The sequence below is a fragment of the Hyperoodon ampullatus genome (assembly GCF_949752795.1).
Source record: "Hyperoodon ampullatus genome assembly, chromosome: 10".
NCBI lineage: Eukaryota > Metazoa > Chordata > Mammalia > Artiodactyla > Ziphiidae > Hyperoodon > Hyperoodon ampullatus.
In genome coordinates, this window is record NC_136923.1 from 93,207,128 (window position 1) to 93,223,233 (window position 16,106).

General features: G+C 47.4%; 1 protein-coding gene across 2 annotated transcripts in view; it reads right to left on the bottom strand.

The window, feature by feature from the left end:
• GMPR (guanosine monophosphate reductase) overlaps window positions 1–16,106 on the bottom strand; it is a gene marked incomplete at its 5' end in the record, with an annotated part of 43,100 nt that overhangs the window by 16,870 nt on the left and 10,124 nt on the right. For both annotated transcript variants that reach the window (XM_079713043.1, XM_079713042.1), the window contains 3 exons: window positions 348–454; window positions 4,613–4,694; window positions 13,236–13,409. In XM_079713043.1, coding sequence (XP_079569169.1) covers window positions 348–454; window positions 4,613–4,694; window positions 13,236–13,409 — 363 coding nt within the window. The remainder of the gene's footprint in view (window positions 1–347; window positions 455–4,612; window positions 4,695–13,235; window positions 13,410–16,106) is intronic.

Sequence of the window (16,106 nt, forward strand, 5' to 3'; positions counted from 1 at the left end):
TCATGGCCTGCTGACACCTTCATCTTGGACTTCTGGCCTCCAGGATTGTGAGACAATATATTTCTCGTTTGAGCCACCCAGTCTGGGGTACTTTGTTACGGCAGCCCCAGCAAGCTAACACGTGGCCCTCTCATTTTCTCAAAGCTCCCCACATATCCCCCCCGTCGTGGACCCACCACCTCGAGCTGAATCCATAGCGAGTAGGGTCGACCGTCACCAAATGCAGTGACTGTGCACCTGGCCCACTCCCGAGCCCACAGGATGCCAACAAGGTAAAGGGCAGCCAGGGAGCAGGGGCCTTCCTCAGATGCTCCAGACCCTTCCACCAGCCCCACCTGGACACTTACCGAGATGATGTGCCCCTTCAGGCCGTGGGCCGAGTCTGCGCACTCGATCACAGCACTCAGCTGGGGGTAGCCCACTCCCGTCTTGGTGCGGGTGGTACACACGGAACCTGGATGGAGGAAGAGGGAGACCCCAGAGAGAGATGGTTATGAATGAGCAGAACGGGATACAAAACGAGCCTCCATCACCGTCACACAGCCCTGCCCCAATTTCCTGGGGGTGAACTTTCCACAGTGGCGGGAGGGGAGCCACGGGGCTGCCCCACAGCTCGATGGAGGTGGCCACCATCTGGCCTCGGATCCCTTCAGGGCCTCATCACCGTCATCTGCTATTGTCCAGGACACTCCACCCTACACCCTGTCACTGTCACTCTCTTCTATGACATCAGCTCCCACTTACTGACCCTCCATCCTTAAACTCCATTCCTTCCCACCTTCCTTCACTTTCCACGCAACCACAAGGGACCTTCAGATGCCTCCCGTGACCTTGAGCCTCCCTGACCTTCAACCTTTGTCAAATTACTAGCTTCTCTAAGCCTCGGTGCCTCGCTTATAAAATGAAAATAAAAGCACTGACCTCATAGGGCTGTGAGGGAGATTAAATGACAAGAGGGATGAAAATTGCCCAGCCTTGCAATAAGCCCCTGAGAAAAGCTCCGGGCATTCCTGCAGCCTCCCTCTGACTCGGCTCTGTGCTCTCTCATGCCCCAGCCTCCCTATCCCCACCCTCTCGTGGTCCATCTCCCACCCAGTCCAGCCAGGACTCTGAGGTCAGCTTCCACTGCAGAACTCACACCAGCCACCTCGATGCTTTCATCCCCTAGACCTCTGCCCTCCCCAGTCAACTCCAGTCCTGGTCCACTGCCTGCAGAGTATTAGCCCAGGGAAGTCCACTCCGCGTCACGCCAAGGGCACGGGCCTCTCCAGCACAGGTCCCCTTGCTCAAGTCTCCCCCTCCCTCCCAGCAGGCGAGCGCCCGCCCCGAGACCACCTGGATGGAGCTCCGGACTGTCTCCCCTGCCCTGCCCTGCGCCCCCGCCTCCCGCCCCTACTCAGCAGGCTCCAGCCACGCTGCCCTTTCAGTTCCTCCCACCTCGGGGATCCTCTGTACACGGTGTTCTCTCGGTGGAGCGCTCCCCTCCGCACCAACCCCCTGGTCCAGCCAACCCTTTCTCATCTTTCAAGCTTCATCTTAAATGTCACTGCCGCAGGGAAGTTGTTCATCACAGCCCTCATTTCAAAAACAGCATTTAAATCATTATTTGCGTAAGAACCGAGGATCTGTTTTCTCTGCTGGAGGGTAAGCTCCATGGATATTCAGCGTGGTCAATCCAGCAGCTGAGAACAGAGCCCTGAACATAATAAGGGCACTATAAATAGGCACAGAAAGAATGCGTGAACTCGAGAATGAATGAGTCACCCACGTCCCTGTCTCTACGGCTTCACCACTCACTCACTCGGTCCCTCCTGCAGGTCTGGTGGTGTCGCCTATGGGGCGCCCTGGGGCCGGTGTAAAAGCTGGGCGTGAACTCCTCCCCCCCACCGGACCGTGGGGCGAGGCTCCCCACCACCACCAGTGGCTTCTCAGCTTCCCACAGACCTCTCCCGGAGGGGAGGGGGGTCTTTAGGGACAGGATTGGAGAACCACAGCTACACCCTGAGGCCTGGCTCCAGCAGAGAAACCGGGACTGGGGAGCCACCTTCTCCAGCATCCAGCTGCAGGGCAGAACCGCCTCTTTCTGTCTATCCTCACAACATGGGCCACTCACTACCCTGGGGCCAATGACCTTCTCTCCTGACCAAGACACCCCTGTCCCAGGCACACACTGTGCGAGGCACAACTGGAGCTGCATCATCTCTGGTTCTGGTTCGGAATTCCCTTTTTCCCTCTCCCACTCATCTGCCAGATCCGCAACGGAGGGCAGGGGCTCAGCTGCAGTGGCCTGGAGCTCTGTACAGGTGAGGGACAAGGTGTGGGAGTGGTCTTGATTAAGCCCCAGGTTGAAAGGAGAAACTGGGTACCAGCCCAGAGCAGGGGGGTGGAGCGAGGGGTGCATTTTTAATGCTTTTTCCCAAGTGCCAGGAGTTGTTCCATAATGAACTTTTTTTAATGCTGTCATCTAGACAGTCCCCAGTGTTTTTAGTCTGAAGAATTCGTAAAACGTAAACATCCTCTCCAATAAATTTACAGAAGTGGCTCCAATACATCAGGCTCAGAGAAAGCCTCTTACTCCCTTCAGTCACGCCTGTTCTAAACAGACAGCCTGGGAGGCACACAGCGACAGTGGAAGGACAATAAATCTTCGGGGGAAAGAGACTGTGTATATAGAGGACGTTTGGGAAGGACACGAGGGCGGCTGAATGCTCAAGATTACATCAGGAGCTGCTCTGAGGGCCGAGAAGACCACTTACACACCTCACATCCTGTACAGCACCCACGCATCACGATGGCAGCTAGGAGACACTCAATACGCTTGATTAAATAGGTGACTGGTGCGTGCTCTGCTTTGGGGGAAAAGAGCCTTCCCGGTCTGTTATCAGCCTATTCGACTCTATTACAAGCCTAAGCTATTACAGCCCATTCTAAGCAGGCAGAGCGCCCTGTAAGCAAGAACCGGGCTTTATCCTCTCTGACTTTTCAATAATGACAGACACCCAGTAAAGACCAAAGGGGCCTTTCCCCTTGCTCAGAAGGTTACAGATTGGGCTTTTAATTTTGCCACTCACCTAAGCCAATCATGAAAACCTCCCTGTGTGTTAAACGCTCGGGGCCTTTCACAAGCGTACAGGGCTCCCCCTCCCCAGGAGTCTCTTCATGTCCACCCTAGTTCCTCAAGGCTGACCACGGTGCCAGGTCACAGTGCAACGATGTCTTCTGCATCCCGGCAGTGCTTTCCCAAAGACTCTTCTCATATTGGTTTATTATTTGCTTCCTTTTTTGGTAGTGTCTTCTGGGTGGACGATACCTATAAAAAATCTTTGCTATTTTTTATTCCCAAATGAAAATGTGTATCTCAGGACTTCCCTGGCAGTCCAGTGGTTAGGGCTCCACACTTCCACTCCAGGGGGCCATGGCTTCAATCCCTGGTCAGGGAACTAAGATCCTGCATGCCGCACAGCACGGCCAAAAATAAATACATAAAATATGGGTTTCTTTCAAAAAAAAAAAAAAGTGTATCTCGTTCTTTCCTTCTCTTTTAGTGTTTGGTTAATAATGGATGTGCAAGGAGGAATTTTAAAACGTGACAATGAAGACATTAAAAATATGGAAGGGGCTTCCTTGGTGGCGCAGTGGTTGAGAGTCCGCCTGCCGATGCAGGGGACACGGGTTCGTGCCCCGGTCCGGGAGGATCCCACATGCAGTGGAGCGGCTGGGCCCGTGAGCCATGGCCGCTGGGCCTGTGCGTCGGGAGCCTGTGCTCCGCAACAGGAGAGGCCACAACAGTGAGAGGCCTGCGTACTGCAAAAAAAAAAAAAAAAAAAAAAAAAAAAACACCACACACACACACACACACACACACACACACACACACACACACACACACACACACACACACACACACACACACACACATATATATATACATATATATATATATATATATATATATATATATATGGAAGCTCATGCTCCTGTCTGGCCAAAGGGGAAGGCCAGCATCAAGTGGCCCCAAGAGAAAATGGAACCGCCCCGTATAGGATAGAAAGCTTCCTCCTCGTTTCTCAGTTCAAAATGCCAATGGCAATCCTGCGAGAGAAGGCCCAGGAGGATGCTGCAAAATCTGAGATGGATATGTACCAGGTGAGGAGCCAGAGATGATAACCGCCTAAGCCACAGGTCAAGTTCGAATGTGACCTCACGGCTGCATGCCTATTTGCAATGTTTGGGGTCCCTCGAACATTCACATAGACTTGTCCCCATGGATTCTCCACCCTTCACCTTCCTCTTCAAGGTGAATGGGATCATTCATGAGACCTCATTCTTTTCTTCCACGTTAATGTTCTGAAACCAAGAGCTCATCCGAACCACATTCAAGTTCATTCAGAACTTCCCCAGAGGCATCAGAAAGCAGCTCAATGATATTTCTATTCAGGAGCCTCTTCTGATCAGAAGCTCAATGATACTTCCAAAAGAAGTGTGCTTTAAACTTGTGCATGGATCATTCATGGGGTACCTTCTGGGCATCTCTGGTCCCTCCAAGCCCCTGATCCCAATTCTCCCCACCCCCCACCCACACAGACCCTGCTGTGCTCCCAGCAAGGCTTACCTGGTCCAATGCCCACTTTGATTATATCTGCTCCTGAAAGAATAAGCTCTTCCACCATCTCTCCCGTCACCACGTTCCCTGCCTGGGACAGAAAGAATACAGCTTGAGATCATGAACTACTCCTGGTGGAACAAAGATAAGTGATGGAGGAGCCCCACGTAAAGAGAAAATGGGAGAAAACAATGGACCAATCCCTGAATAGACTTTCAGTCTGAAATCGGTGGGCTGGAGTATTCTCCAGGTTTCCTTTCTTCTCTGTTAACAAGAACACAGAACTGGACACCCGGGACTACCTCTGCGTGAGCTGACAGCATGAGGAACTACAGAATTACATGACTTTAGAACTCCAAGAGACCTTAGACTATCGAGGTCAGGGCTTGTTGAACCTATCAGTGATGGACAAAACAAAATCTTACAGAGAACCCAAATACGTAAAATAAGCAATGAAACACTCTCTCTGCTGATTAAAATCTTTATTGTTCACAGTCTGTAAAAGCCCTGAGGAACTTCTATGGAACCCAGGATTAGAGAACTACTGGTCATCTCACAGTTGGGAAAATACCTGGGTATCCCACTCTAGGGTCAGTGGCTCCCACCGAGATATGAAAGGGCAGACAAACCCAACAGCACTTGAACGTACATCATTTGCAGAACAACATGAAGCTGTGGTCCTAGTAAACAAATAAGCCAGGAAGTGGCAGAATCTAAAAACCAGAAGGATGCATCTGGTTTGAAAATAGTATATGTTCTTTCACCACAGGAGTCTGCGAACACAAAAATAGCCCTTTTGATTACAACTCACTGCCCTGTGGATCCTTCAGCTGGTACATAGGATACTTGGCAAGATGCCTGTTTAAATTTTCACAACTATACAAAGTCTTATTTTGAGAAATGCATCCCTAACTTGTGCGACTGATTCTTTGGCATTGAAGCCCCCAAGTGTCTTTTCGCTGAATTGATTCCCAGAGGGAATATTTCTTTCTCCACCTAGACAAAGTGACTTTTAACTTTGTATAAAAGGATCTTGGAAAAGGACAGTGAGGAGGGCTCAAAGTTACTTTAATTCCAACAGCATCTGATAATGGAAAATGACAGACAGCCCAGAAAAAGGACGGGAACATATGAGAATATAGTACATGATAAAGATGGCCTTATATGTCATTGAGGGAAGAACAGTATTTCAATAGACAGAGCTGGGGAAAGGCATCTTTTGGAAAAAGGTACAGATTATTACTCATACTTTTCACCAAAATAAGCTTCAAATGGATTAATGAGTTAAATTAAAAGTTGTCTCCCAGATTTAGAAGAAAACTTTGAATACTTGTAATAAGCATAAAACAAAAAAATATATATATAGATCCATCTATATGAAAATTAAAAACCTGTGTACATATAAATACACACACTCATACATATAATCAACAAAACTAATCAGCAACCTGGTAGAGAAAAATATCTGCAATTATGACAAACAAAGAGTCACTAACATTACAAGAGCTCTTCCAAAACTACAAGAAAAATGCTACCACCTCACAGAATAACTGCCAAAGGACATGAACAAACTAATGAAAGAAATAAAAGTGGCCAAAAACATAGGGAAAGTGTTCAACCTCACTAGTAATCAAATTTAAATGAAGATACCAGCGAGGTACCACTTTTCACTTAAATTATCAATGATTATAAAGACTAAACACTGAAGAGAAAACAGACACTCATTCTCTGCCGGTGGAATGTCTACTCCAGAACAAGTTTTCCCAGAGAGCAATTTGTCCATGTAGGGAAATGCAAAAGTATGTATATCCTTTGATCCAATAACTTCCAGGATTTTCTCTCAAGGCAGTAATCACAAATAAGGTCAAAGATTTAACTACAAAGATGTATTATTTGTAACAGTGCAAACCTGCATATATATAGTCCCCGAAATGGGAATGGTTCGACAATCTATGACCCATCCATGTGATGTTTTCTTTTTTTTTTAATTTATTTATTTATTTATTTATTTATGGCTGTGTTGGGTCTTCGTTTCTGTACGAGGGCTTTCTCTAGTTGCGGCAAGTGGGGGGGCCACTCCTCATTGTGGTGCGCGGGCCTCTCACTGTCGTGGCCTCTCTTGTTGCGGAGCACAGGCTCCAGACGCGCAGGCTCAGTTAATTGTGGCTCATGGGCCCAGTTGCTCCCCGGCATGTGGGATCTTCCCAGACCAGGGCTCGAACCCATGTCCCCTGCATTGGCAGGCAGATTCTCAACCACTGCGCCACCAGGGGAGCCCCATGTGATGTTTTCAAGATTGGTTTGATGCCATGGGAAAATGCTTTCAGTATAATGTTAGGGGAAACAAAGAAAGAGTAAGATCTCAATTTTGTTAGACAAGCATAGGTGTAGATGAAAACATACACCAAAATGCTGACAAATTACGTCTAGGTAAAGGAATATTCTGACTGTTATTAATCATTCTTCTTTACAATTTCCTGGATTTGACAGTAGAAATTGCATCACTTCTATAATTAAATGTGATTTTTTTTTAGGGTGTTTTTCCTTAAGCACAGGACCAGTATGAACTCTGAACCTCAAAAAGAACTTAGTAGGGGACTTCCCTGGTGGCTCAGAGGTTGACAGTCCTCCTGCCAACGCAGGGGACACAGGTTCGAGCCCTGGCCCGGGAAGATCCCACGTGCCGCAGAGCAACTAAGCCCGTGCGCCACAACTACTGAGCCTGCGCTCTAGAGCCCGCGAGCCACAACTACTGAAGCCCGCGTACCTAGAGCCCGTGCTCCCCAACAAGAGAAGCCACTGCAATGAGAAGCCCACACACTGCAACTAACAGTAGCCCCCACTCACCGCAACTAGAGAAAGCCCACGCGCAGCAACGAAGACCCAACGCAGCCAAAAATAAATAAATAAATTTTAAAAGAAGAAAAAGAACTTAGGAACCCAAGAAACAAGATGCCTTCATTCTTCCTCCCTGGTTGACTTGCTAAAAATTCAAAATATATTTAAAAAATAAAATTAAAGTTAATTTTAAAAATAAAAATAAGTTCAAATAAAACACTTAAAAGAAGCTACTCTAAGCTCCCTACAAGGTTTCATTCTCATTGTGGATTTTCCCCCCCACCCAAACCTGATGCCTCCTTACAAACCATTTGATTTTAAAAGGGCCTACTTTACACCAAATAAATTATTCAAATCAGCTCAGGATGAACATACCAGATACAACCATATGAGGTCAAATGCTGGAGAGGGTGTGGAAAAAAGGGAACACTCTTGCACTGCTGGTGGGAATGTGAATTGGTACAGCCACTATGGAGAACAGTAGGGAGGTTCCTTAAAAAACTACAAATAGAACTACCATATGACCCAGCAATCCCACTACTGGGCATATACCCTGAGAAAACCATAATTCAAAAAGAGTCATGTACCAAAATGTTCATAGCAGCCCTATTTACAATAGCCCGGAGATGGAAACAACCTAAGTGTCCATCATCAGATGAATGGATAAAGAAGATGTGGCACATATATACAATGGAATATTACTCAGCCATAAAAAGAAACGAAATTGAGCTATTTGTCATGAGGTGGATAGACCTAGAGTATGTCATACAGAGTGAAGTAAGTCAGAAAGAGAAAGACAAATACCGTATGCTAACACATATATATGGAATTTAAGAAGAAAAAAATGTCATGAAGAACCTAGGGGTAAGACAGGAATAAAGATACAGACCTACTAGAGAATGGACTTGAGGATATGGGGAGGGGGAAGGGTAAGCTGTGACAAAGCGAGAGAGCGGCATGGACATATATATACTACCAAACGTAAGGTAGATAGCTAGTGGGAAGCAGCAACATAGCACAGGGAGATCAGCTCGGTGCTTTGTGACCGCCTGGAAGGGTGGGATAGGGAGGGTGGGAGGGAGATGCAAGAGGGAGGGGATATGGGAACATATGTATAACTGATTCATTTTGTTATAAAGCAGAAACTAACACACCATTGTTAAGCAATTATACTCCAATAAAGATGTAAAAAAAAAAAAAAGAGCCCAGAAGCTCCCCCAGGTGTCCCCGTGTCCCCTGAACTGCCTGCAGGATCCTGAACCAGTGGTCAGACGCAGTCACGGCAGAGAGGGCTGAGCGTGGAAAAACCCAGAGTGATTACAAAAGGCTTCCAGCCTGAGGACCACACAACAAGAATGCAGATGACCAGGAGAGGATGGTGAGTGTCCACTTGCAGGAACAAAATGTGTCCAAGTTTGAAACCAAGAAATAAGGGCAAAAATAAGGGCAGAAAGGAAAAGACGAATTCAGAAATGAGAGGGGCCAGGGGAGCGCCGCCGGGCTCCGGGGAAAGCCCAGCCCGTGGCCCAGGCAGCCTGCAGGCTCAGGGTGGGGGAAGCTGGCAGGGAGTGATTAGCAAGGAGTCCACTTATCTTGGCTGAAGCAGCTCCTGTGGGGAGCTGATACCAGAGGCCCAGAACGTGACCGCACGCGGCAGCAGGCCTGGCTCAGTCATGACCGGGCAGCCAGGACAAAACAGAAGCTACAGACCCTCAGCTGGGCCCCAAAGCAGGCAAGTGGAGATTTCCGCTAGGCAACCCCTCTTCCTGGGGAGGCCAAGCACTGTCCAGGCGCCCCTCTGGCTCGTCCATGTCCAAGACAGGTATGAGGGTCCAGGGAAAAGGCATAAAAAGGGACAAAACCTTTCAAGTACTTCTGTAGCATTTTTAAAAGTCCTCTGGGCGAGAACCAGCCCCAAGTCCTCCAGCTTTCCTTTAGGCCCAGACATCTATGGCGAAATAAGTTCAGAAAGCCCTGGGGTTGAATGATGGCCCTCCCACTCGCCATGAAATTTTAAGAAAATAGCTTCAACTTTGAGTCTGCATATATCCTGCTATAAAGCGGGACTGATGAGACCCACCCATCGTTGTCACTGTAAGGTTTATAAAGAAAGTTCGATATCCAGCTCCAGAACTTTTTCATCACCCTAAACTGAAATTTCATACCCATGAAACAATAACTTCTCTACCCACTTTCTACCAGCTCCTCTGAGGCCTTTTGCCAAGAAAAATCCTTCCTACGGAATGATCTAAGGCAGAGGTCAGCAGGCTGGATCTGGCCTGGGGGCCAACACCTGATAGAAGGTGCTGGAACATTAATGCCAGAGCCTTCTCCCATGCCCACAAAGGTGTCCCTTTACCTACCCATGCAACCAGGGACTAGGAGATGCTGTCAGGGCAATAACCACCTTGCATGGCACAAGAAACTGAGTTTACTGTATGACTCTCAAAAACAAACATCGGCTGAATCTCTGAGGCCTGTCATAGCTTCTGCCGCAGTTTCAGTTCACACCAGTTCCAGAAAGAGGGTGAAAACAAAATCCAGGTAACTCGGCCTGAGAGGGCCCTTGTGCTTCAAGGAGGTACGTTCAGCTGCCCATGGCCGACACCTGTGAGGAACACTGAAGAGCGTCCGCCTCTTGGGAAGAGGCACAAAGCAGGCAGGGCCTCCACAGGGCTCAGAACCTTGTCTGACGATGAGAGCTGGAGAAAGAACCCAGGCAGGTGCCTGAGCCGCTGGCCACACATGGAAATGCCAAGGACGTGCCAGTGGCTAGCTGCGGATCGGCCAATGGTGGCTGGCTTGACATTCCCCAGGGGAGCCAGAGCTAGTCTCATCTGAACAGATCAGGTGTCACGGGCCTGTGTCCTCAGGACCAGATCAGAAAGAGCCGCCAGGGACTTCCCTGGCAGTCCAGTGTTTAAGATTTCGCCTTCCAATGCAGGGGGTGTGGGTTCGATCCCTGGTTGGGGAACTAAGATCCCACATGCCTTGGGGCCAAAAAACCAAAACATAAAAACAGAAGCAATATTGTAACAAATTCAGTAAGGACTTTAAAAATGGTCCACATCAAAAAAAATCTTTAAAAAAAAAAAAAAGAGCAAGCCACCAGCACAAAGGCACTTCCCAGACCCAACGTAGGGACCTCTGCATCCCAATGAGCCTGAGCTGGCAGGTGGCCTGGCTGCAGCATGGTATAAAGGAGAGATGCCAGGCCCTGGGGACAGGCGCTGAACCCCAGGCCCACCTCTCACTGGCTGCGTGACCCTCAAAACTTTCTCGACCCAAGATGAATTTCCCATCAATTAAAGTACAACAGGTGCCTTTATCTTACACAAGGACAAATTATTATTAAAAGAGAAGTGCCTGGTCCACGCTAGTGCCTTTTTTCCACAGTACCTGGAACACACCCAAGAACACATCATTCCCTTTCCTCTCTGAAGGCCACCAGGCAAAGGCCCAGAGGACTTGTCACACTCTTCTCACACCCAGCATCTTCACAGGACCCTTTTCTGCCAATGACATTTTCTAAACATCCCCGCTTCCCCCCTCTCGACCTGTGGCAGTGCTTGCCTTAGGTGAAAGACAAGAAAAAAGGGTCCACGTAAATCCAGAATGTGCTGGGCACCAGAAGCAAAAAGGCCTCGCCCCTGATGCAGACACCCAGGAATCGCCAGCCTCTACCAACACCACTTCTGAGCTGCACTTCCGTTCACTGCGGTGTAACCATCACAGTAGCACTCAGCACCCGTGTTATATACCTTTCAGTTTCCAAACACGACAAATGCATCCTCCCAATGCCTCCCAGAGCCATGAGAGAAATTACCTTCCTAAAAACCAAGGACATACGAGTACCGGGGGTTTCCAAGTGAATCACAGACCTCAGGGCTCAGTGCAGGCAAAGCACGGCTGAGGAATAAACACCTACCTCGCCGAAGCCTCGTGCTCATCGCTGGGGAAACCAACACGAACAACGAGAACACATTCCCTGGGCAGCCGGCAGGCGCTGCAGAGGCACCTGCCATTGGTGGCTGCCCGGGGGTCCTTGGGAACTCTGCGTCAATCTCCCCCTCCCTGCCTCACTCCCCACACCCCAGCAACCCCCAGGCCCTGCACTGGCCACGATGCCCTTTCCCTGCCCCGCCAGTCCACACCCTTCCTGCACCGCCCGCCTCCCCGGGGCCTAGTGGAAGGAGGGAGCTTCATCACTGAAGTTAACAAGGACAGAGCATGTTAACAGGTCTCCAGAGCCTGGACTTTGAACTCTGACCAACCTGACCTCAAATCCCAGCTCCGCCACTCAACATGGCTATGACCTTGTGAAAATCCCATGGTCAAAGAATCAGGAATTAGGATTCCTCATCTGTGGTAAACGTGGGAAAACAGTTCCTACTCTTGACAGAGATGTTGCAAAGAAGAGAAAGAACAAAGGTAAGCCTCCTGAAACATGGGTATTCAGCAAACGGTGCTCCTATTATCAAAAACACGACCACGCTGGCAGCACCGTTATAGGTGGGGGGTGAAATGAATCTTGCTGTTTCCCACCCAACTCAGACACGGTACAGCTGGTTGACCTTGGGACAATTCTTGATGCTTTCTTCTCACATGACTGGAGAGCATAAAAATACTTTAAAATTTTTGGAAATCCTTAACAGATGATTCAACTCCATCAGCAGAAATACTAATTCCTGTCTCCCAACTTCCTTAAAATGATGAAATGTGAGGAGAAATTAAATTCAAAATTTGTAAAAGGAAGACACGGAGAACAGACTTGTGGTTGCCCGGGGTGGTGGGGAGGGGGAATTGGGGAGGGATGGACTGGGAGTTTGGGATGAGCAGATGCAAACTTGATATACAGAATGGATAAACAACAAGATCCTACTATAGAGCACAGGGAGCTATACTCAATATCCTGTGGTAAACCATAATGGAAAATATGAAAAAGAGTATATGTATATATATAACTGAATCACTTTGCTGTACAGCAGAAATTAATACATTGTAAATCAACTATACTTCAATAAAACAAATTTAAAAAAAGAAAAGAGAAAACTGGGTTCAAAAAAATTTGTAGAAGGAGAGTTAGGTAAATTATCTAGGGGTCAATCAATAATTGCCATGTTAATTAAGACTAGTGAAGACACACAATTACAATATAGATTTTCCAAAAGCCCAAATTTAACCCTAAAGCTTCTAGTTCATTTTTCTGTAAATCTGTTTCCCAGCAATAAGAGATATACATTCTAACTAGCGAAGGTGTTAAAAATTAGGAAAATACCCCCCAAAAGGCAGGAAAAGTCAAAAATAAAGATGGTAGATAAAACAAGACACCAACTGATTTGCAAATAATTGTTGACTGTTCTGAAGTGTTCACATTGTGGATTTCAACTCTTACAGCAGAGTTTTCTACTGGAGAGGAGACTGGGGCAGAGATGACATAAATATGTTAAACAGAAAGCCAGTTACGTTTTCATTTTAAAAAATATACCCTTTGTTAAGCAGTGACACAGACCTTGGTTTAATGGTCTCACATGGTAAGAAACATTGATGATATTTAGCAGAGACAAAGAGCCAACACCTTATGGCATTGATCTGGATTTTATATATATATTTTTTCAGAGCAGAGCCAGTTTTCAGATCTTCATAGCTGCTGCCTCTCCTTTTCCTGCTGATTCTCAACTAGTCTGCTAAGAAGAAGGCACCAAAAGCTACGAAGAGAACACAGCTCCCCGGACACCCCACACACGTCTTTCTCTGCTTCCCCATCCAGAAGAGGTCGTCCCACCATACCTACCATAATGGTGTGTTCTGGAAACCTGGCCCGGACGAGCTTCACGAATTCCACAAAATGTTCCGAGTATCCATTGGCCACATCCAGGCAAATAAACTTAACCTGCGGCACGGCTTCCAGGATGCTGCTCATCTTTTCCAGATCATTCTTCCCACTGCCCGAACTCACGGCTATATGCTGTACCAAACAAACCAAAAGGCGTAAGACACGAACAGTAACCCTGCCTCCATCCACGCACCTGCTCTGGGCACAGCACCGTGACCCTCTGAGGTTCACCCTGATCAAACAGACACACAGTGGACCGGCTCAAGAAACATGCAGCAGCAGAGGTAAAGGAGATTCACTTCTTCAGCTACCTAAACTGACTCTGCCGTCTTTCCCACCATTAAACTGCACACATCCTGAGCCCTGGACCTCAGCCACAGAATCTCGTGCCTGGCTCTTGTTTCATTTCCTCAAGCTCTCCACGTGGAACTCGGAACCGTGGAGCTGCTGGTGCAAATCCTCCTCCAGGAGGAGAGGAGAGGTCAAGGGAGCCAGGGTGGCTGGTCTGCTCAGGTTCCTCATGCCAAAGCCGTGGCCATCACCCTGAGCATCTCGCTGAGGCGGCAGGAAGGAGGGAAAGATGTCTAAAACCCCTCTGATAAAACTCCTTCCTGGGCTTCCCTGGTGGCGCAGTGGTTGAGAGTCTGCCTGGCGATGTAGGGGACTCAGGTTCGTGCCCCGGTCCGGGAAGATCCCACATGCCGCGGAGTGGCTGGGCCCGTGAGCCATGGCCGCTGAGCCTGCACGTCTGGAGCGTGTGCTCCACAACGGGAGAGGCCACAACAGTGAGAGGCCTGCGTACTGCAAAAAAAAAAAAAGCAAAACTCCTTCCTGTTTTCCTTTTCACTCCCAATGCAACATTATCACCACATGCAAATCGTAACCTGCACGGGTTGCTGCAAGTCTCAGCGTCTCCATTCTAGAGGCAAAATGTCCCAAAGTGCGAGAATGAACGAGCCCCGAAAGGATCCTCCCCATCTGCACTGGGACATGCTTACACCTGAAGCCAGCACAGTCTCCTCCGTGACACCCTCTCCCCAAGCTCCTCAGCACTGGCGCTCTCCAACCCACCCCGCTGCTCCGCTCAAAATCTGCTCTTTGGATTTCAGTAATTTATGCCTCAACAAAACTAACCCATGGGATTGTGGCCAGAGACGGCATCTCACCTTTCACGAGATATTTATATTCTATAAATTTATATAATGTTTATATCCTAATTCATATCTCTAAACTATAAGCCACAGACGAGGGACATATCTTAAAATCCTTTGTTATTCCCCCCAAATCACAACAATGTAGCTACAACTCAGATACTGAATGTAAGCGGACTGGTAATGTGATACGTATTCACTCCAATTTTCACTCCTTCTGTTTACGGTCTGACCTGTGCCCCAAATCCACACATTCTTTCCCTCCCACTGAGTTCTGCTACCATTTTTATTTTCTCCTTCATTTCTGTTAAAGTTTAGCAGGCGAAACTCAAGATTGGTTAGTTTCTCTCAGCGCCACAGAGTTTGTACCCTGTTCCCTTTTTAATGAGCTCTAATTTGGTGGGAGTGGGGAAGTGAAATGAGGACACTTGGTAATGAAAAAGCCAAGGTTCTGATGAATAATGCACTGCTGGAAACTCATGCTCCCCAAACTTCATCCAGAGAAGAGGGGAAGAAGGTGAGACAGAGATAATCCATTAGAATAAAATACGGCAAAAAGGGAGGACCCACTAGTGAGCCAGAACGATTTGATCTCTGAAACCACCTTCTCCCCAATCAAAATCCACACATAGTCAAGGCACAGGAAAAAAAAAAAAAAAAAGAAGCCAGTGTAACTTCAAAAGCAGTACAATATGAAGTCATTTTCCAATCACAGATGATCTCACCATGTAGAAAAGCATTTAAATGCAGAGATTCCTCTATGGCACTGACGTAGAACCATTGAAGTGTGCCAGGATCAAAGTCTGTTGTGTTCTATTGGGATTTTTGTTATCTGCAAACTGCTTTTTTTTTTTTTTCAGTAACAGTGTTACTGAGATATAGTCAAAAACAATTCACCTTTGAAAGTGCACAATTCAATGGCTTTAGTATTTTTGGAGTTGTGCAACCGTCACCACAATGAATTTTAGAACATTTCATCACCCCAAAAGAAATTCCCACACCCTTTAGCCCTCCCCCTCAAACCTCTCATCCCACAGCCTTAGGCAACCACTAATCTACTTTCTGTCTCTGTCTCTACAGGTTTGCTCATTCTGGGCATTTCATGTAAACATAGTCATGTACACAGCCTTTTGTGTCTGGCTTTTTCACTTGGTAAAATGTTTAAGATTCATCCATGTTGTAGCATGAATCAATATTTCATTCGCTTTCACTGATGAATATTCCATTGTATGGATATACCAGATTTCGTTTATTCATTCATCAGTTGATGGACATTTGGGTTGCTTTCACCTTTTGGCTATCATGAATGATGCTACTGTGAACATTTGTGTACAAGGTTTTGTGTGAACATATAGTTCTATATCTGTTGGGTCTATACTAGGAACAGAATTGCTAAGTAATATGGGAACTCTTATGTTGAACCTTCTGAGGAACTGCCAAACTGTTTTCCAAAGCAGCTGCACCATTTTACATTCCCACCAGCAATGTAGGAGAATTCCAATTTCTCCACATCCACGCCAACACTTTTTATTATCTTTTTTTTTTTTTTTTTTTTTTTGCAGTACGCAGACCTCTCACTGTTGTGGCCTCTCCTGTTGCGGAGCACAGGCTCCGGACGCGCAGGCTCAGCAGCCATGGCTCACGGGCCCAGCCACTCCACGGCATGTGGGATCCTCCC